Genomic DNA, 22,439 nt, shown 5'->3' with positions numbered 1-22,439 from the left:
CTCTAATACTAATGTTATGACTTGCATGCATTTGTTTATGAGGGAATTGAAAAGAACTTAAGACAGCATTGAAGAGTAGAAGGGAGACAGCATGAGTCTCAAAGCAGAATTAGTCTATAAGAAAGTGAATGAGCATTATTTTGGAACAAAACCTGGGAAATATTTGGAAGTAAAAATGGCCCCCAAATCAGTTTATAACTTTAAAATATCAAGAGCTCCCACAAGTTCTAAATATATGGCAGCAAAGTACTAATGAACAAAAATATTTAACTGGAGGATTTTGCTTTTTGTCTTTGTACCATAAATTCCACAAAGGCAACTGTGTTGTTCACTCTTGTATTGCAAAGTGCCTGGCACTGAGTAGGTTGCCAGTGAAAAAATTTAACTTTGTCACAAAAAAAGAACTATAAATAATTATGAAAGTATGAGAAAATTACATCAATAAAAACTACATAGAAATAGAAACATGGCCATAATAATTTCCTTCTTTTGAATATTGAATATGTAAATAAAATAATCTGGAAAACATACAGAAGTTTATCTATAAATATACTCATCACAGCGCTTCCCTGGTGGCGCAGTGGTTGAGAGTCCGCCTGCCGATGCAGGGGACACGGGTTCGTGCCCCGGTCCGGGAAGATCTCACATGCCGTGGAGCGGCTGGGCCCCTGAGCCATGGCCGCTGAGCCTGCGCGTCCGGAGCCTGTGCTCCGCAACGGGAGAGGCCACAACAGTGAGAGGCCCACGTACCGCAAAAAAAAAAAAAAAAAAAAAAAAAAAAAAATATATATATATATATATATATATATATATACTCATCACAGAATTCTTTTAGTGAAGTATAGTTGGCTTATAATATTCTATTAGTTTCAGATGTACATCAAGTGATTCAGTTATATATATATATATATAATTTTTTCAGATAATTTTTCATTATAAGTTTTTACAAGATATTGAATATTTTCTCCTGTGTTACACAGTAAATCCTGTTGCTTACCTATTTTATATATAATGGTGTGTATATACTCCTAATTTATCCCCCCTCTTTCCCCTTTGGTATACATAAGTTTGTTTTCTATATTTCGTCACAGGATATTTTTTTTAATGTCTTTATTGGAGTATAATTGCTTTACAATGTTGTGTTAGTTTCTGCTGTACAACAAAGTGAATCAGCTATATGTATATATGTATTGCTATATTCCCTCCCTCTTGAGCGTCCCTCCCACCCTCCCTATCTCACCCCTCTAGGTCCTCACAAAGCTTCAAGATGATTTCCCTGTGCTATGCAGCAGCTTTCCACTAGCCATACATTTTACATCTGGTAGTGTATATATATCAGTGCTACTCTCTCACTTCATACCAGCTTCCCCTTCCCCACTGTGTCCTCAAGTCCGTTCTCTACATCTGTGTGTTTATTCCTGCACTGACACTAGGTTAATCAGTACCGTTTTTTTTAGATTCCATATATGTGCGTTAGCATACGGTATTTGTTTTTCTCTTTTTGACTTACTTCACTCTGTATGACAGACTCTAGGTCCATCCACCTCATTACAAATAACTCAATTTCATTTCTTTTTATGGCTGCGTAATATTCCATTATATATATTTGCCACATCTTCTTAGCCATTCATCTGTCGGTTTAGGTTGCTTCCATGTCCTGGCTATTGTAAATAGTGCTACAGTGAACATTGTGGTATGTGTCTCTTTTTGAATTATGGTTTTCTCAGGGTATATGCCCAGTAGTGGGATTGCTGGGTCATATGGTAGTTCTGTTTTTAGGTTTTAAGGAACCTCCATACTGTTCTCTATAGTGACTGTATCAATTTACATTCCCACCAACAGTGCAGGAAGGTTCCCTTTTTTCCACACCTTCTCCAGCATTTATTGTTTGTAGATTTTTTGATGATGGCCATTCTGGCCGGTGTGAGGTGATACCTCATTGTGGTTTTGATTTGCATTTCTCTAATTATTAGTGATGTTGAGCATCTTTTCATGTGTTTGTTGGCAATCTGTATGTCTTCTTTGGAGAAATGTCTATTTCGGTCTTCTGCTCATTTTGGGATTGGGTTGTTTGTATTTTTAATATTGAGCTGCATGAGCTGCTTGTATATTTTGGAGATTAATCTTTTGTCAGTTGCTTTGTTTGCAAATATTTTCACCCATTCTGAGGGTTGTCTTTTCCTCTTGTTTATGGTTTCCTTTTCTGTGCAAAAGCTTTTAAGTTTCATTAGGTCCCATTTGTTTATTTTTGTTTTTATTTCCATTCCTCTAGGAGGTAGATGAAAAAGGATCTTGCTGTGATTTATGTCACAGTGCTCTGCCTATGTTTTCCTCAAAGAGTTTGATAGTGTCTGGCCTTACATTTAGGTCTTTAATCCATTTTGAGTTTATTTTTGTGTATGGTGTTAGGGAGTGTTCTAATTTCATTCTTTTACATGTAGCTGTCCAGTTTTCCCAGCATCACTTATTGAAGAGGCTGTCTTTTCTCCACTGTATATTCTTGCCTCCTTTGTCAAACATAAGGTGACCATATGTGTGTGGGTTTATCACTGGGCTTTCTATCCTGTTCCATTTATCTATATTTCTGTTTTTGTGCCAGTACCATACTGTCTTGATTACTGTTGCTTTGTAGTATAGTACAAAGTCAGGGAGCCTGATTCCTCCAGCTCCATTTTTCTTTCTCAAGATTGCTTTGGCTGTTCTGGGTCTTCTGTGTTTCCATACAAATTGTAAATTTTTTTTGTTCTAGTTCTGTGAAAAATGCCATTGGTAATTTGATAGGGATTGCACTGAATCTATAGATTGCTTTGGGTAGTATAGTCATTTTCACAATGTTGATTCTTCCAATCCAAGAACATGGTATATCTTTCCATCTGTTTGTATCATCTTTGATTTCTTTCATCAGTCATCATAGAATACATTTAACAGAGGAAAATGGAAGCTATATAAATATTCAATATTAGTGGATAGGTTAAACATATTGTAGTACATCACCAAGGTGGAATATTTAGTTACATATTTTTTCAAGAAGTACTTACAGAGTACAGGCATGCATCATTTTACTGTGCTTTGCTTTATTGCACTTTGCAGATATTGCATTTTTTTTAGAAATAGAAGGTCTGTGGCAACCCTGCATCAAGCAAGTCTATCAGCACAATTTTTCCAGCAGCATTTGTTCACTTTGTGCCTCTTTGTCACATTTTGATATTTCTCTCAGTATTTCAAACCTTTTCATTATTATTTTATTTATTATAGTGAACTGTGATCAGTGATCTTTGATCTTACTGTTGTAATTGTTTTGGGGTGGCAAGAACTGTTTGCACGTAAGACAGAGAAAACTTGATGATAAATGTGTGTGTTTTGACTGCTCATCTCTCTCCCTCTCCTTAAGCCTCCCTATTGCCTGAGATGCAACAATATTGAAATTAGGTCAATTAATAACCCTACAATGGCCTTCTTGTGTTCAAGTGAGGGAAGAGTCACACATTTCTCACTTTAAATCAAAAGCTAAAAATGATTAAACTTAATGGGGAAGACATGTTGAAAGCCAACATAGGCCGAAAGCTAGGACTCTTGTGCTAAACAGTTAGCCAAGTTGGAAATGCAAAGGAAGTTCCTGAAGGAAATTAAAAGTGCCATTCCAGGGCTTCCCTGGTGGTGCAGTGGTTGAGGGTCCGCCTGCCGATGCAGGGGACACGGGTTCGTGCCCCGGTCCGGGAAGATCCCACGTGCCACGGAGTGGCTAGGCCCGTGAGCCATGGCCGCTGAGCCTGCACGTCCGGAGCCTGTGCTCCACAACGGGAGAGGCCACAACAGTGAGAGACCCGTGTAATGCAAAAAAAAAAAAAAAAAAGAAGTGCCACTCCAGTGAATGATGAGAAAGTCAAACAACCTTATTACTGATATGGAGAAACTTAGTGGTCTGGATAGAAGATCCAAGAAGCCACAAGATTCCCTTAAGCTAAAGTCTAATCCAGAGCAAGCCCCAAACTCTCTTAAATTCTATGAAGACTGAGAGAACTGAGGAAGTTGCAGAAGAAAAGTTTGAATGTAGCAGAGGTTGGTTCATGAGGTTTAAGAAAAGAAGCCATCATACAACATAAAAGTGCAAGATGAAGCAGCAAGTACTAATGTAGAAGCTGCAGCAAGTTATCCAGAAGATATAGCTAAGATAGTTAATGAAGGTGGCTACACTAAACAACCGAGTTTCAATGTAGATGAAACAGCCTTGTATTGGAAGGAGATGCCATTGAGCACTTTCAGAGCTAGAGAGGAGGTCAATGCCTGGCTTCAAACTTCAAAGAACAGGCTGACTTTCTCGTTAGGGAATAATGCAGCTGGTAAATTTAAGTTGAAGCCAATGCTCACTTACCATTCCAAAATCCCAGGGCTCTTAAGAATTATGCTAAATCTACTCTGCCTGTGCTCTAAAATGGAAGGACAAAGCCTGGATGACAGCACATCTATTTACAACATGGTTTACGGAATAGTTTAAGCCACTGTTGAGACCTACTGCTCAGAAAAAGAGACTCATTTCAAACTGTTACTGCTCATTGACAATGAGCTTGTCACCCAAGAGCTCTGATGAAAGATGTACAATGAAATTAATATTGCTTTCATGACTGCTAACACAATATCCCTTCTATAGTCCATGGATCAAGGAGTAATATTGAAGTCTTGTTATTTAAGAAACACATTTCATACAGCTATAGCTGCCATTGATAGTGATTCCCCTGGTGGACATGGACAAAGTAAATTGAAATCCTTCTGGAAAAGATTCACCGTTCCAGATACTATTAAGAACATTCATGATTTATGGTAAGAGGTCAAAATATCAACATTAACAGGAGTTTGGAAGAAGCTAAGTCTAACACTCATGGATAAGTTTGAAAGGTTCAAGACCTCAGTGGAGGAAGTAACTGCAGAAGTGGTGGAAATAGCAAGAGAACTGGAATTAGAAGATGAGCCTGAAGATGTGACTAAATTGCTGCAATCTCATGATAAAACTTTAGTGGATTAAGAGTTGCTTCTTACGGATGAGCAAAGAAAGTGGTTTCTTAAGATGGAATCTACTCCTGGTGAAGATACTGTGAAACCATTGAAATGACAACAAAGGATTTAGAATATTACAGAAGCCTAGTTGATAAAGCAGCAGCAGGGTTTGAGATGACTGACTTCAATTTTGAAGGAAGCTCTACTGTGGGTAAAATGCTGTCAAACAGCATTGCATGTTACAGAGAAATCGTTTGTGAAAGGAAGAGTCAATCAATGTGGTAAACTTCATTGTTGTTTTATTTTAAGAAATTGCCACAGATACCTAACTTTCAGCCACCACCATCCTGACTAGTCAGCAACCATCAACACAGAAGCAAGATCCTTCACTAACAAAAAGATTAGGACTCGCTGAAGCCTCAGATAATGGGTAACATTTTTTAGCAATAAAGTATTTTTAAATTAAGGTATGTACATTGTTTTTTAAAGACAATGCTATTGCACACATAATAGACTAGTGTAGTGTAAATATATTTTGGATACACGGGGAAATAAAAAATTTGTGTCATTGCTTTATTGCGACATTCACTTTACTGTGGTGGTCTGGATCTGAACCAGCAATATCTCTGAGGTATGTCTGTACTAACTATGTGTGTGGCATTGTGTCATACTGAAGACAAATGCAGCTGTAATAAAGGAGCAGAACAAAAATGTTGACAGAACATTTGTTACCACTGAAAATTTCTATATTATGAAATTAAAGAGCATGGCACGTGTACAATATGATCCATCATCACAATGTAAAAATCCATAAATAGAGCAGAGAAAAAACTTGGAGGGTTATCAATGAAAATGTTCCAGTGAAAATCCCCTGAAAAAGGGAACCGTGGTACACTGTTGGTGGGAATGTAATTGGGGCAGCCACTGTGGAAAACAGTATGGAGGGTCTTCAAAATACTAAAAATAAAACTACCGACTTCCCTGATGGTGCAGTGGTTAAGAATCCGCCTGCCAATGCAGGGGACATGGGTTTGAGCCCTAGTCCGGGAAGACCCCACATGTCGCAGAGCAACTAAGCCCGCGCGCCACAACTACGGAGCCTGAGCTCTAGAGCCCGTGTGCCACAACTACTGAAGCCCATGCGCCTAGAGCCCGTGCTCCATAACAATGAGAAGCCCGCGCACCGCAATGAAGAGTAGCCCCTGCTTGCCGCAACTAGAGAAAGCCCCCATGCAGCAACAAAGACCCAACACAGCCAAAAAACAAAAACAAAAGAAAACTACCATTTGACCCAGAAATTCCACTGTTGGGTATATATCCCCCCAAAAAATGCTAATTCAAAAAGCTACACCCCAATGTTCATAGCAGCACTATTTACAGTTGACAAGATATGGAAGTGTCCAACAGATGAATGGATAAAGAAGATACACACACACAAACACACACACACACACACACAATGGAATGCTACTCAGCCATAACAAAGAATGAAGATTTGCCATTTGCAACAACATGGATGGACCTGGAGGGTATTATGCTAAGTGAAATAAGTCAGACAGAGATAGACAAATACTGTATGATGTCACTTATATGAGGAATCTAAAAAATACAACAAACTAGTGGATATAACAGAAAAGAAACAGACTCACAGATATAGAGAACAAACTAGTGGTTACCCAGTGGGGGGAGGAAAGGGAGGAGGAGCTATACAGGGGGAGGGGATTAAGAGGTACAAACTATTATATGTAAAGTAAGCTACAGGGATATATTGTACAACACAAGGAACATAACCAATATTTTATAATAACTGTAAATGGAATATAACCTTTAAAAATTGTGAATTACTATATTGTACACTTGTAACATATAGTATTGTACATCAACTCTACTTCGATGAAAATAAATAAATAATTAAAAAAGAAAATCCTTCCATGTAAGAATCAAAGCATTAGTCTCAATACAAAACAATATAATTAAATTTTAAGTGGATTTGATTTTGTTCAACATCTTATTATGGTGCCATTAACATAGTTAGCACTTAATACACATTGGCTTGAATGAGTGGTGAATGAATACATGAATGTTTGAGAGACTCTATAGCAGGGATCCCCCGCCCGCGGGCCACGGACCGGTACCAGTCCGTGGCCTGTTAGGAACCGGGCTGCACAGCAGGAGATAAGTGGCGGGCAAGCGAGCTGTATTTACAGCTGCTTCCCATTGCTCACATTACTGCCTGAGCTCCGCCTCCTGTCAGATCAGCTGCGGCATTAGATTCTCATAGGAGCGGGAACCTTACTGTGAACTGCGCATGCGAGGGATCTGGGTTGCAAGCTCCTTATGAGAATCTAATGTTTGATGATCTGAGGTGGAGCTGAGGCGGTGATGCTGGCACTGGGGAGTGGCCGCAAATATAGATTATCATTAGCAGAGAGGTTTGACTGCACAGAGACCATAATAAACCAATTGCTTGCCGACTCATATCAAAACCCTATCAGTGAGTGGCAAATGAAAACAAGCTCAGGGCTCCCTGTGATTCTGCATCATGGTGAGTTGTATCATTATTTAATTATATATTACAATGTAATAATAATAGAAATAAAGTGCACAATAAATGTAATGCCCTTGAATCATCCTGAAACCTGCCCTCCCCCCACCCCCCGCCCCCACTCTCTGTGGAAAAATTGTCTTCCACGAAACCAGCCCCTGGTGCCAAAAATATTGGGGACCGCTGCTCTATGAGACTCCAGCTCCTGAAGCGTTTCTATGCCTTCTGGAAGTCAGGGTTGATGAAGATGCACTGGAATAAGTTCCGGGGACTTGACCAAGTTCGAGGGACTTAACCACACTCCCATTCTTTGCCCTGACCTCTCACTCCAAAACTTCTCTCCCACCTCCTTTTCTCTCTTAAGCTCATATAACCTCCCTGGCATTCTTTTCACATGAGGCTTCTGGCACTCAAACAAGAAGGGTTAAGGGCTTTACAGTTACCTCATGAAGGAGATCCTCAGTAGAGGAGATCCTAGGGGAGAAGAGAGTCACATGAGTAAGCCCATGGTCCCCAAAGATGCTCAGAGAAAAAATAATTTGCCCTGCAGTTCCTCCTCCGGCTTGGTCCCCTGGCCATTGAACACAGTCTGCTGGTTATCGGAATACCCTGCCATCTAGGCAGGGGCATTGCTCCAGTCTGCGATTCCTGATGGCTGTGATAGACAGTTTGGGGTGAGGAGAGATGTAGGTTGGTACTGACCAGGGTGGGCTGGTGCCTCTTTGGATCCTTCTGCCTATGGGCAGGAATGGTGGGGATAAAGGAGGTGGGAAACGCTGAGTTTATTGATGAGAGAGATGGGAAACAATAATGAATTGTCTTCATCCTTTGGTCACCCATTAGAGGCTGTATTTGGAATTCTCCATCCCCTGAGAGCAGAGTCAGAGAGGACAGACCAAAATGTGTCTGCAGAAGCTTTGTGGCATGGTGGAAACAGTGGCATGATAGGCAAGAAATCTTAACTCACTTCCTCTGTGGCCTTGGGAAAATTGCCTTTCCTTCTGTGGCTTTTGTAAATAATAAATCATACAACAAGATTATTCTAAAGCAGGGATTGCCAAAAATTTTTTGTAAAGGGCAACAGCAAATATTTTAAGTTTCGAATGTGATCTCCGCTGCAACTATTCAATCTGTCCCACGAAAGCAGTCACAGACAATACGTAAGTAACTGGGCGTGGTTGTGTTCCAATAAGATTTTATTTATCAAAGAAGGCGGCGGGCAGGATTTGGCCCACAGGCAGCAGTTTGACGACCGCTGGTGTACAGTGTCAACCAGCATTGATACTTTACATCTCTGATTCATGTTTGGGCAATTCCAGGGTGGAACTGGTGAAGCAGTGTGGGGGGTTGTCTTGTGAATTGCATTCCCAGAGAGAGCTCTTTGTTCTGGCCTATGTTAGAGGACTGTCAGGCTGGAGGCAGAGGTAAGAGTTGAATAACATTTGGAATCTCCACCTCCCTGAGGAAACTGATTTAATGGGAGGAAAGCCAGCATGCTGAATGGAGATAGGCAAAGTTATGACTTAGATAAGTGAGAGGGAGTTTGACTGGGTAATGACTGCGAATTTCGGTGGGTATCTACATGAAGGAAAGTTTAAAAGTGTGTGTGTGTGTGCTTGCGTTCATGGGGAAGGGCCGTTTGTGTGAATAGGGAAAATGTGTGTTAGTGTGTAAATCATCAAAATTTGTGTGAGTAAATATGTGTGTTGTGACTGTATAAATGAATGTGTATGATAATATGGTAATATGAATGAAAGTTTGTGTGTTTGTGGATTTGAAGCAGGCAGAGCTGGAATTTAACTCAGGTAGGTCTAAAGCCCATATGATTTTTCCTCTATTACATTGTCTTACATGTCTCAGACATTCTGGCAAAATAAAAGAATGAGAAGGGAGTGGAGAGGAAGCCAAAGAAAGGTGGTTAGGTAGTCAACAAAAAAAGTGGACGTTTCAAAAGCTAATGGAAGCTTTGGCTCTAATAATCTTGGTTTCAAATATCAGCTTAGCCTCTAACAGGTTGTTTGACTTTGGGCAGTTGCCTATATGAGATTAGTTTCTTCACACACGAACTAGTGATACTTTCAATTTCATACGTTTGGTGCAATAATTAGAAATAATACATATATCTAACAGTAGATATTTAATGGTTGCTATCATCAAACAAAGAAGTATTAATGATAGAAATTGGAGATTACTAGTAATAAGAAATGAAAAGTAATATTAGATTTGGCAACTATGATATGATAGATTATTTTGGAAAAGGAAGCTTTAGTGGCACATTGGTATTATAAGTGAAATGGCATTGGGTAAAGATTACGAGGGTGGCAAGAGGATAGATGAAGAGAGTGCACATCTCTCCTTTTGTAAAACTGAGGTGAACAGGGGAAGAGACACACTAAGGAGAAGGGGCCAGCAGAGAGGGAGAGTTTGAAATTACCAGAGTGACAGATTAATGGAGAGAAGGTTGGGGTCCAGTGCACCAATGGAGGGCTGAGCCTTGAATGGGAGCGAGAGGGAAAAGACAATTCAAATATAAATTTGTAGGTGGCAGAATGAGGGTGGTTAAGGGAATTAACAACAGGTGACTTTTGTTTTCTCCCTTGGATCAGGAGTCAGGAAATCACAAGCACCTGATGAAGGGGACCAAGGTGGACCAAGGTGGATGTGATGTGATTCAAAGCATGGTGTGGGTAGCCAAATTCTAGCTCCACCATTTACCAGCCAGGTGACCTTGGGTGGGGGGATGATGAACTCTCTAAGCTCTCTTTGCTCTCCATTGGTAAAATGGGAAAATGAGTACAGTTATCTCACATGGTGGTGATTGAGCTAATGCACGTGCAGCCCTTAGTGCAGAGCTGCTCCTAAGCGATCCGTCTCAGTCCTCCAACCTGCCTCTTCCCTTCCCCACCCTTCTTACACAGTACTGCCAGAGAGAGAGCGACCCAAAATGCAAACTGCACCATGCCATTCTCTCACTACAAACACTTCAGTGGCTCCAACTGCTTCAACATAAATTCTAAATTCCTTACACTTGTACCCAGAGCCCTAAGTGATGTGGCCCCTACTTCACTGCCTGACATTATTTCCTATCATCACGTGACATGTCCTCCAGGCTATGGTAACCCTGAATCATGATAATTTTCCTCCAAACTCCATGTCCTTTCAGATCTCTGTGACTTTGAGTTCTCCTCTCCCCTCATGACTTTACTTGGCAAACTCTTATTTTTCAAGGTTCAACTCAGGGTGGCACCTTTAGAAAAACTTTTCTGAACTAGAAAACTTTCCATGTTTCCACAGCCCCTGTGTTTAACATTCTTCTACACTATCTGTATTGTATAGCTATTTTGTTTAATTGTCTGTCTCCCCTCAAGTAGGTCCTCCAGGAGCCATGGTACGTGCTCAGTGTGTTCAGTAAGGTTTGTTAAATTGATAACTCAGTTACCATTTGCCTTTTGAGATGCATATCCCATTCTGATGGTCAAAGTGGAAACTGCAGTGATATTCACAGCTCTCAACTCTTTGTAACAATCTGATGCTAAGATCCTATGGCATTCTAGAGCTGGAACAACTCTCTTACAGATATCTAGTTCAACTTTAGCTTTAAAGTGATAAAAGAGAAACCCAGAGCAGGGAAGTGATTTTACTGAGATCACATAGCTGGTGAATAGAATGGCAAGGTACGCGGGCCTCTCACTGTTGCAGCCTCTCCCGTTGCGGAGCACAGGCTCCGGACGCGCAGGCTCAGCGGCCATGGCTCACGGGCCCAGCCGCTCCGCGGCATGTGGGATCTTCCTGGACCGGGGCACGAACCTGCGTCCCCTGCATCGGCAGGCGGACTCTCAACCACTGCGCCACCAGGGAAGCCCTGGCAAGGAGTTTTAACCCATGTTTCCTGATTTCCTGACCAGGTCCCTTTCTACTTCTCATTCAGTGAAAAGTGATCTGTTTCCACTTCCCCCACTCCAGCCCCATTCACCATTTTGGAAAGAGAGAAGAGATGACTGCCAAACCCCTCTACCAACATCCAAATGACTCATCCCAGGCATGGCAACCCCCAACCACACTGGTACCACCCATTCACTCTTCATTCTGCTGGGGATCCCTGGCCTGGAAGACCAGCACATATGGATCTCTCGCCCCTTCTTTATTTCTTACCTTGTTGCTGTCCTTGGGAATAGCCTCCTTGTCTTCATCGTCGTCACTGAATGCAGCCTCCATGAACCCATGTACTTCTTCCTCTGCATGCTGGCTGTGGTTGACCTCATCTTGTCCACTACCACTGTGCCCAAAGCCCTGGCTGTATTCTGGTTCCATGCTGGAGAGATTTCCCTTGATGGCTGTGCCACCCAAATCTTCTTCATCCATGCCACCTTCATTGCTGAATCGGGAATTCTGTTGGCCATGGCATTTGACTGCTATGTGGCCATCTGTGACCCACTGCGCTATGTCAGAGTGCCCTGTTGTGAAGTAATCATAAGGGTTGGTCTGGTTGTGGTCCTGAGGAGCTTCTCTGTGATACTCCCAGATGTGTTCCTGGTGAAGAGACTACCTTTATGCCATAGCAATGTGCTACCACATACCTACTGTGAGCACATGGCTGTTGCTAAATTTGCTTGTGCTAACATTCGTGTCAATGTCTGGTATGGCTTGTCTGCTCTGCTCTCTACTGCAGTGATAGATGCCTTGCACATCTGGGTTTCCTATACCTTCATCCTCAACGCAGTCTTCCGCCTCCCTTCCCGAGGAGCTTGGCAAAAGGCCCTAGGCACGTGTGGCTCCCATCTTGGGGTCATTTCCATATTCAACTTACTGGCATTTTTACCATAATCGCCCAGCAGTTTGGGCATCATGTTCCTCCTCATGCCCACATTCTGCTGGCAAACATCTGCATGTTTGAAGGGACCATCAAACATCCTCAATTGAAGGGAAAAAATCCCCACCATCATTTACATTGGTCAAACCCAAGACAGCGACACAGAGAAGCAGAAAAGCTGATTTCGTAACCTACTCTTCTATTAAAAAATATTTCTCTATGACCCATGTTGGGTATACAGAATCCAACCCTCCCCCAGTACATCCCATTCATAGAGGACTGAGTTCTCCTCCATATTCTCTCCAGTGTATCAACCAAGGCACTGGTCGACTTTGCCAACTTACACTGATTTAACTCTGTGATGTTGTCTCTTGCCTGAGGATTCTGTTCTTTTTATCTTTCCATCAAAGTGTCTTCTTTCTGTCCAATGTTAAGATAGACCATTACTCATTCTTAGCAACAACTCCTTTATCAATAGGCTCTTTTTAAGGTCACTGACATCTTTGTATAGTATCTAAGTTTTTCATGAAATATTTAGATGTGCTAAGGGCAATCTGAGATTCTATTTAGATAAGGAATCAGGGTTCCTAGAAGGATAGTGGCTCTCAGGCAGCCTACTGATGCTCAGGTGTAGAGCTTCATTGTGCCAACCTTAAAAGCTTAAATTCGAGACAGAGTTTGATGAAACCAGGTGACACTGTTACCTCCATCCTGGCCTTCACACCAGTAAGGGTTCAACTGGAGAAGGAGAACTAGCAGGAGATAAATATTAAGAGATTTACTTATTTATTGCAAAACATTCACATATACAACAGTGGGAGCTGGCAAAGCAAGTTGTAAATCCACAGGGCAGGCTATCAAGAAGGGGACGCTGGGACTCTTGGGCATGCGTTGAAGCTTCTGTTCACAAATGGAATAGCTTCTTCAGGAAAGCCTCAGATCTGGCCCTTAGGGACTTTCATCTGATTGAACATTAGGCCCACCCAGCTTATCTAAGACAGTCTCCCTTATTTAAAGTCAAATGATTGTGGACTTTGATGACATCTACAACAATACCTTCACAGCAACATCTGGATTAGTGTTTGATTGAAAAACTGGGGGCTTATAGCCTAGGCAAGTTGGCATATCAAAACCCATCACACCTGCCATTTATATTGATATGCCCTTTAACCAGCTCCACTAACAACAAGATGTGGTTGGGAGATAATAGTGGGAATGGGGGAGCACATCTGGCTGGATATTTAACATGGCAATCTGAGGCATGCATAATTCAGCCTTTATTTTACCTTTTTTGTTTTTTTCTTTTGGCTGCACCACGGGGCTTGCGGATCTTAGTTCCCTGACCAGGGATTGAACCCGCACCCTCAGCAGCAAAAGCGCGAAGTCCTAACCGCTGGGCCACCAGGGAATTACCTCAGCCTTTATTTTAAAAGTGTGGCTGCTGGGCTTCCCTGGTGGCGCAGTGGTTGAGAGTCTGCCTGCCGATGCAGGGGACATGGGTTCGTGCCCTGGTCAGGGAAGATCCCACGTGCCACGGAGTGGCTGGGCCCGTGAGCCACGGCCGCTGAGCCTGCGCATCCGGAGCCTGTGCTCCACAACGGGAGAGGCCACAACAGTGAGAGGCCCACGTACCGCAAAAAAAAAAAAAAAAGTGTGGCTGCTAATGGCTGTTTTTCTATAGGCAGTGGGGAGCCACTCATGATCTGATGCGTGTATGTTGGAAAGATAATCCTAGATGTGTACGAGACAGGAATGATGGGATAGACTGAGGCCCAATTTATTTAGGAAGCCCTTTGCAAGATACATAGTAGGGATCTGACCAAAGGCCTAGAGATGGAGAGGAGAAAACAAAACTTGAATCACATAAGGAAGGCAGAAACATGTTTTAGTTGATCCAGATGAGTTTGGGGGCCAAATACAAGTAGCTTGTTTCATGGAGGGAATCATAAGGCAATGCAGGGCAGGAATATTGGTGTTGCAGGTCATGTGATATAGACCTCCGGTGACCTCCCTGCCAAAGTTTGCCTGCTGGCATCCTGACACCTCTGCAGAGACAAAGGTGGTTTGGAGTTCACGGGCAAAGGAGACAGGGCCAGTAGCTGAGAAGGGGAACCAACAGAGAGGTGCTGGTGTCCAGAGAGAGCCATCTGGATCCCTACCAGCCCATCGTCAGTGGACAGAGGATCAGAGGGGCTGCATTTCTTCCTCCGTCATTGAAACCAGGATTGAAGAAGGGCCGCAGAGGTCCAGTGAAGGCACATTCAGAGAAGGTGTAGATGAGGGAGCCATGGTCAGTGATGTTGTAGAAGGAAACAGTGCTGGCCTCATAGTCTAGGAAGATCCCAACTCGGCGTGGAGGCACCTGAAGGTGGAGGGGAGTCTGGGGCCAGGAGCCAGCCTCATAGTTTTGTTTGTTCCATAGCCAAATTGTCCAGAAGCCATTCTTGGGGCTGAGCAAAAACTGCCCCTTCCTCTGCACGGAGTCTCTACAAACCCCCAGGTCCCAGGCCTCCTTTCCCGTCACATCTACCTCCCAGTAAACTTTTCCAGAGTCAAAGCGCTGGGTACCCAGGACCATGGGATAGGTATCAAATCTCTCCTCATTTTCAGGCACTTCCTGCTGGGTGTTTCCAAGCCTCACTTGTCTCCGATTCTCCGAAAGGATGAGCCATGGATTGGCTGTATGTGGATCCAGAGTGATGTGTACTGCAGAGAGAAGACTACAGTCAGGCCAGGAGAGTGTGGGGAGTCAGTGACTCTGTGTCTGTGGTGGGGGGATGAGGATGAAAGGGTGACCCTGAGCCTCACTGGGTGAGGAAATGACCCCCTAGCCAACTCTGACCCTTGCCCTGACCTTTGAGGGAACCACCTTCCCTATTTCTGCCCCTGCCCCACCTACTCTGACCTGCCATCTCTCCGCCACCCTGGGATGCACTGTGCAGCCTCCTTATCCCCTTTCACTCCCCGGCAGGCCAGTCCCACAACCCTGGTACTGGCCTCACCTCCACATGTCCTCAGCATCTTCTTAACCCCGGGCACATAGCACACATTCCTCAGGTCTGGGGAGGTGATGTCCAGCTCCTTCAGGTTCCAGGACTCACTCCTGGGGGAAAAAGAGTTAGAGACCCTGACTCCAACTCCTACCTCACCCAAATCCTGTTGTTATAATCACCTTTGGGGACGACTGATAATTTAATATAATGCAAATTTGCAAAAACACCTCCTGTGTTAGGATTCCTGAGGGTGAAGGGCAAAAGGAGGTAGGATTTAGTGTCTATCCAAGCCTTGCTGGCTACAATGGGCCTCTGCAGCACCTGGACAGTCTGTATCTCCACTCCGAGCCTGAGGTCACCACGCAAGCACATTCTGTTTCATTTTACATCAAGGTGTCTGATATAGGCTGAATCACTTCCACGAGGAACCTAAGGAGTCTCACCCCTATCGTGGGTCTTACCCATGGCTCTTTCTGGGAGGTTTGAAACTGGTTAGATTCTTTTTAAAGAAAGAGTCCCAGCAGGCTGTAGACTCAGAACTTCCCTGTTGGTCATAACTTCACTTTGTGAAGACATTACAATCCAATTACTCTGGGCAACTCACCAACTGAGACGTCCATTAATTAGCCTTCTGAGACCAGAAAATATTTTATGGAGGATTGGGTCTTTGAGAATAGGGGAGAGGATGGGTATAACTTCAGTGCACATTTTCTAACTCAAAACCGTTTTTCACAGGTATATATGCCTCCTGCTGCCCCATCCTCTAACAAAGAAAACCTCTCCTTACCTTTCCAGGACACTTTTCACCTCCTGAGGAGAAAAGAGACAGAGAGTAAGATCTGGAGTCATTGGTTTACGACTGAGACTTCAGTCCTGTGGGTGACGCGATGCCACCCTGAGGTCCGCAGGATACTGCTCTCTGCCCCATCCCTCTGGGCCAAGGCCCAAAAGATGCTTCTGACCAGCTTGGAACAAAAGGCATGTGTGGGTGCTTGTGGGGGAAGCAGAAACCCAGCATGGGTGTGACTTACAGTTAGGGTAAGCAAGAGCAGCTTACAAATTCTGACTCAGAGGACAAATTAAAAAGACCAGATTCTTGGTGGGGGTGGGTGGGAGAGAAAAAAGGGGCAGAAATAGCCAGGCTGGCTGAGGCCCAGAGACAGTCACAGAGAAAGAATGGCCAAGTCAGCACACACAGAGCGCACAGAAACTGCCCTTATCTGTGGGCCTGCACCATTCGGGGAGGAAGGGCTGGCTAGTTAGAGCTCTGTCCTCTGCTGTAGTTAACGTAGCCCCCGTCACGTATGTGAAACCAAAACATCTGAGAATATTCTGTGGTAGGGGTTGGGGTCCTTACCTGGGGAACTGGCAGGCTCCTAGGCCCAGGCAAAAGTGCCTTAGAAAGCTCTGCTCAATGCTGGGCAGAAGCAAGATTTAGATAATGGGAAGAAGAAAGCCTGCCAAGTCAAATCAATCCTGTGGGCTTTTCTGCACAAACCAGAAATGGCTTCATGACCATATCTGACCCAGAGACAGTGAAAAGGTGTGGGGAAAAGAGGAACCATAGAATGTTACAGCATAGAGGGACTTTTGAGACCATCTAGTCCAAAGGTTCCCAAAGTGAGGCAAGCATTATCATTGGTGGATGTGAGATGACTTTAAGTAGAACACACATCAATGAATGTATAAAAAATAGTTAAAAAAAATAAATTCATTGATGTGTGTTCTACTTAATACCTCTTACTATTCAGGTGAACTTGGTTAAGCTATTTAGCTTTAGTCTCTCACTAAATCTCTTCACATCTCTGCACCTTAGTTTTCTCATCTATGAAATGGGGATAACAGTAGCATCCAACTCATTGTGTTGTCATGAGGGACTAAACACCTGGCATGTTATATATACTATTTAAGAATTTGCAGTTATTAATATTATTGTTACGAAATACATTAGAAAAGGTATCAGTAACATAACACATGGCTACTATTGCTTAGGACAAATTTCTTTTTCTTTCTTCTTTTTGTATAACTTGTCTTGTTTAATTATTCCTAAACTCCTATTAGGTAAGTACTGTTATTTATATTCCATTTACAGATTAGGAAACAGGCATAGAACAAGCAAAGTCACAAGGATAGCCATATAACTCAATAATTCGTGCAATTAGCATATACAGCTAAGCTATATTACCAAATGAGAACACTGGCTTAGGCCAAATAAGGGAGAAACAAAGTTACATTTTAATATTTCTCTAAAATTCTCATTTCCTGGTCCTAATTTTCCTGGGAGGACAAAATTATGCTCACAAGGTTTAATTTTATTTTCTCAGTTATTTTACTTTTAGCTTTATTTCCTCATTTCCAATCTACTGTTTTTATGTTCAGTAGCTAGTTAATAATATAAATGATAATAAAATTAATTAACATTTATGCAACCACATACTGTATTCCAGGTTCTGTTCTAAGCATTTTATATGTACTGAAACCGAGCAGGACCCTGTGCGGCTTTCCCAAGAGCAGACCCTTTTTTTTGTCCCATCTCTTTTTTCTTTTTTTTTAAATTGAAGTATAGTTGATTTTAATTGAAGTATAGTTAATGTTTCAGGTGTACGGCAAAGTGATTCAGTTACACACATATATATATACATATTGATTCTTTTTCAGATTCTTTTCCATTATAGATTATTGAATACAGTTCCCTGTGCTATTCAGTGGGTCCTTGTTATTTATCTATTTTATATACAGTAGTGTATATCTGTTAGTCCCAAACCTCTAATTTATCTCCCACCCCCCTTCCCCCTTGGTAACCATAAGTCTGTTTTTTATGTCTGTGAGTCTGTTTCTGTTTTGTAAAATAAGTTCCTTTGTATTATTTTTTTAGATTCCACATATAAGTGATATCATGATATTTGTCTTTGAGGACAAATTTCCTTTTAAACTAAATTTATTCAGGTAAAAGAGTGAGACAATTTAAAGAAAAAAGTAACATGCTCAAATCATTTGGGTAGTTCACAGAAGTAGCAGAAAGTGTAAAGACGATAAATTTATGACTAAAGCCTGGGGAACCCCTGTTATTTAGCCCACTCCCTCCCCCTTGTTTCACAAATGGAGAAATTAGGTCTAGGAAAGGAAAATGACAACTTAGGGTAACAGAGAGAATTGGTGGCAGGGCTGGGGCTGGTCTACTGTCTCTCGGAGATATGTAATACTCTAATATCCATTTAACATATGAGAAACCTGATCCTCAGAAAGATTAAGGTACTTTCTCAAGGTCATGAATCTGGTATGTATTAGAGCAGGCACTTAGCAGAGATGTCCATTTCTTTTAATTGCTGCATGGAATATTCCCACCTAAATTTGTACCTTTCCATGCCTTGAATGCAAACCACTCATGGGTCTGAATTCCAGTTTGTTTTATTTAAGAAAACTCCAGGGACCAAGTCTCTGTGTGCTCTGAAGGTAGCCCCGAAGAGCTCTGGCTTTTTTCAATTACTCCTTGAATCTCAGAGGGGAGCCCGTCCTCAGGCCTCACCTGCAGCAGTTCCAGCGCTGAGCCCCGACTCCTCCTGTCTAGTTCTGAGATCAGCTCCTGCAGGGCCTGGCTCTGCTGGGCCAGGCTGGCCTCGGTGGCCCCCAGGACTCTCAGCTGTTCCCTCTCATCCTCCTCCAGCTTCTGCAGTTGCCTCTGCTCCTCTTCAGCCAGGAAGTTTTTCTGTCTTACAAACTCTTTGTGAATCCTCAATTTGTGTGCCTCAACCTTCCCCTTTGGTGTCAATGGAAAGAAAAGAGGTGGTTTTTTTTTTTTTTTTATCACAGTCTCCTAAGCTTTGGGAATGGAAGTGCCTGTATCTATTTCTATTCCTGGAAGGCTCACCACTCTGGCTCTGTCTGGGAATAAACACACACATCTACAATTTTGCTGGGGAGGTGGGGGGCTGAGGCTCCTGGGACTAAGAGGGGAACAGGGCTGCTGGGGGCGCACCATGGCTGCCCTGCAACCACAGCGGCATCCGCCTATGGTATCGGAGATTTCCTCAACCTCCTTCAAATCGCCACCCAAACATGCCCCTTGGTCTTCATATCTCAGTGAGTAACTGAGGGAGTAACATCTGGCCCCACTGCCAACAACCTCACAAAGACAGGCTCACAACCCCGTTCCTAAGTTCTGGGGAAAAGGAGTCTTTGGGATATTCTTGGCTTGCTCTCTCCTGCTTGTAACTGGAGGGTCACTCGATGACACAGGATGACTCCTTTTGCCACCATAGCCTGACTCACCCTTCCCCGGTCCCAAATCTTCTTCTTCTGGGATCTCCTGGCCATGAGCTCCTTCCCCTCCCTTCTAGTCCCTGGCACGCCCCGCCTCCTAATTCCTGGTGCAGAACAAGCTGTAGCTCTCCATTACACTTGGACCAGTGATCTGGACATGGTCAAGCAACCAACTGGTCACACTGTTTTTCCTACCTTAGACCTTGATGGTTCCCTTAAGCCTGTTCCTCACAGCCCGTGTCATTTCCCGATGGGCCAAGTCATTGGCATCTCTCCTGGGATCCCTCCGTCCCAGACACTGAGGCTCTGTGCTGTCATCTCCAGAGATTGGACTCAAGGAGAAGGAGCTTTAGGGTGTGTCTTGTCCCTCAGCAGCTTCTCTTAAGACTCTCCATCTGATTGGGAGCTCTCTTTGAGCTCCACCCTTTTTTATTCCCCTCCATCAGGAGACCTAGGGGACAACTGGTTCTTGGGGAGTGAGATATAGGGACTGGCATAGCTATGGTTAGGGCTTTCTTGAGTCCAGGACCCTGGACCCTCCCCAGGCTTCTGATCTAAGATTCCCTTCAGGACATGACTCTTGCCTTCCAGCCTGCTTTCTTCTTTGCAACATCCACTTCCAACTTCTCAGTCAACTTCTGCTTGTTTCTTAGTTTCTGTAGTGCCACCTGGAGCTTCTCCTGCAGAGAAAGATAGCAGGTTAATGCCCACTCAGATCAAGAAGTAAGACGCAGTGGCATGAGGTGGGGGAAGATCATACTGATTCTTAGAAAAGTCTGAGTGCAGAGGATGAGAAGGAACTAGAGTCTGTTTGGGGTAGGAATTCTGTGGATGGGAAGACTTTGGAAAAAGCCTGATGTTTCTTACAAAATAGAGCCACACTGTTGGGGTAGTAGGGATGGGGGCACTACTCATTCTTAATTAACCAGGAGGCCACAGGGAAACATAATCCATGCAGCATTTTCCCATAGCATACACCCTGCTCCTGGGGAATGAGAAAATTGTGCTGAGCTTGCAATTCTCCCCTTAAATAAGACACAGAAGGCAGGAGACCCCCATCCTTTCCCCATCCCCTCAACTCCACAGGTTACTCTCTCCCATTCCCAGCCCTGGGGAACAAAGCAGTCATCAAGGCCCTATCTGCTTTCTACCCGTTCGTGCCTCCATGCTAAGGCCTCACCTGGTACTCCTGAGCTGCCTCCTCAATAGGGACCATAGGGTGGTCACGGTGTTTCTGGGACTGGGAACACACCCAGCAAAGGGCCTTCCCATCTTCCTTACAAAATAGGTGAAGTTTCTCTCTGTGCACCACACACAGCTCCCCTTGTGTGCCCTCCTTGGCATCCTGGCTGATTTTTCTAAGATTCTCCACCATGTTGGCCACCTGTCGATTGGGCCGGAGGTTCCGGAGCAGGAAGCGGCGCCGGCACACAGGACAGACGCTGCCCCCAATTTTCCCAACCTCAGAGATGCATTCCTGGCAGAAGCTGTGACCACATTCGATGCTCATGGGCTCCACCATGGGATCCAGGCAGATAGAGCACGTGACCTCCTCCCACATCATTGCCAAGGGCACTGCTGAGGCCATAGGGGTAATGTTCCTATTAAGCACCACTGGGGAGATCTTCCAGTAGCCTAGTGGGAGAGAAGAAGAGGAAAGGAGGAGATGAGAAGAGCTGTGTGAGAAAAGCAAGACAATTCAAGGGAAACCACCAGGGAGGGTGAGCTGGAGGGGGTGAAAACAAGAAAAGAAAAGGAACTCAACCTGAATAACAAGAGCTTCTCCTCCATAGTCTGGTTCACTGATCCAGTCAGACAGAAGGGGAAACTGAGTCCCCAAAAGAGATAGCAAAGATTGTTGAGAACCTGAGATACTGCTGCTTACAATTCGACTTTCATCATGTCCATCTCTTCTTAAGCCCTCAGTGCTCAGGCTTTACCTGCCCATCTTCCATCTCAGGCCACTGGTCTTCGACTCCGTTGAGAGCTAATCCTAATAGTGGCGACCATTTACCATGCACCTTCCATGTGCCAGGTGCTACATACTTCACATAGATCTTCATTAATTTTTGCAATAATGGCAGGAACTATCTATATCTATCTGTAATATGAATATATATAAGAATATTTATACTTATATATTCTCATAAGTATATATGTATATCTGTGTGTGCACATATGTATATGTGTATATGTATATACATATGTGTATACACACACACATACACACAAATGTGTGGTTGATTGAGCACTCCCTGGGCTCTTCTCTCAGCTACTCTGAACCTGGCACCTTGTCTTCGTTTCTTCCAGGGCATAGACCCATACGTTTCTAACATTCTAAGCAACCCTGTCCCTCTCACCTCCAGAGGGGGCCTTTTGGGGATAGGAGTCTCAGGGATTGCAGAACCACCCCACACCGGGCTCCCCTGGACCATCCTCCGAGCTAGGTTGCCATCCTAGTTCTTCTCCCAGTTTCCCTGGGTCCTTCATCCCAGCTCAGGTGCCGGCAGCAGGGCAGCCCGAGTTCATTCTTGGAAGTCAGGTTCGCAGCCCAGCCTCCACCCAGGCAGCAGGGGAAGAACTGCTGGGTTAGGGTTGAGGGAGACCTGCTGCGAAGGGAAAACTGAGATCGAAGGCTCTAGGGGTGGGGACTGCTTAGGAAGGGGCTCTTCAGATCTGGGGAAGGGGAGAGAGGTCCCCAAGGCAGGGCTGGGGTACCTCCGTCTAGCCAAATTCACTCACCTTTTCGAAGAACTTAGCAGATGGTAGCCGGCTCCCTGTTTCACTTTCGATTTCCTGTCAAAGACCCGTCTGAAAGGGAGGGGGCGGAGCAGGAGGT

General features: G+C 43.8%; 2 protein-coding genes across 2 annotated transcripts; one reads left to right on the top strand and one right to left on the bottom strand.

Annotated features, from left to right (window-relative positions):
- The first annotated feature begins 11,513 nt into the window (after nucleotides 1–11,513).
- Nucleotides 11,514–12,537, top strand: LOC111170561 (olfactory receptor 52B4-like). Its single transcript, XM_022565792.2, is given in 2 exon segments — nucleotides 11,514–12,338; nucleotides 12,341–12,537. Coding segments are annotated over 2 exon segments (957 nt in total). The 5' UTR covers nucleotides 11,514–11,578.
- Nucleotides 12,538–14,100: 1,563 nt separating this feature from the next.
- On the bottom strand, nucleotides 14,101–22,439 carry TRIM21 (tripartite motif containing 21). Its single transcript, XM_022565782.3, has 7 exons — nucleotides 22,343–22,439; nucleotides 20,781–21,235; nucleotides 20,185–20,280; nucleotides 18,867–19,097; nucleotides 16,128–16,150; nucleotides 15,350–15,450; nucleotides 14,101–15,053 (listed from the first exon to the last, which is right to left on the bottom strand). Exons 2-7 carry the CDS (start codon nucleotides 21,186–21,188, stop codon nucleotides 14,503–14,505), a joined length of 1,410 nt encoding a protein of 469 aa, XP_022421490.1. The 5' UTR covers nucleotides 21,189–21,235; nucleotides 22,343–22,439; the 3' UTR covers nucleotides 14,101–14,502.

Source organism: Delphinapterus leucas, chromosome 7 (assembly GCF_059928025.1).
Source record: "Delphinapterus leucas isolate spDelLeu-1000000601 "Yukka" chromosome 7, BTC_Dleu_Yukka2, whole genome shotgun sequence".
NCBI lineage: Eukaryota > Metazoa > Chordata > Mammalia > Artiodactyla > Monodontidae > Delphinapterus > Delphinapterus leucas.
The sequence above is the reverse complement of the archived record's forward strand: the minus strand, read 5'-3'. Positions and strand labels throughout refer to the sequence as shown.

What these genes read in the sequence shown, in the direction of transcription:
- TRIM21 (XM_022565782.3), bottom strand. Translation starts at nt 21,188, where the DNA reads ATGGCCTCAGCAGTGCCCTTGGCAATGATGTGGGAGGAGGTCACGTGC. An exon ending in AGGCAGCTCAGGAGTACCAG is followed by an intron (nt 20,281 to 20,780) that starts GTGAGGCCTTAG and finishes CTTTCTCTGCAG; the next exon opens with GAGAAGCTCCAGGTGGCACT. An exon ending in CAGCGCTGGAACTGCTGCAG is followed by an intron (nt 16,151 to 18,866) that starts GTGAGGCCTGAG and finishes TTTTCTCCTCAG; the next exon opens with GAGGTGAAAAGTGTCCTGGA.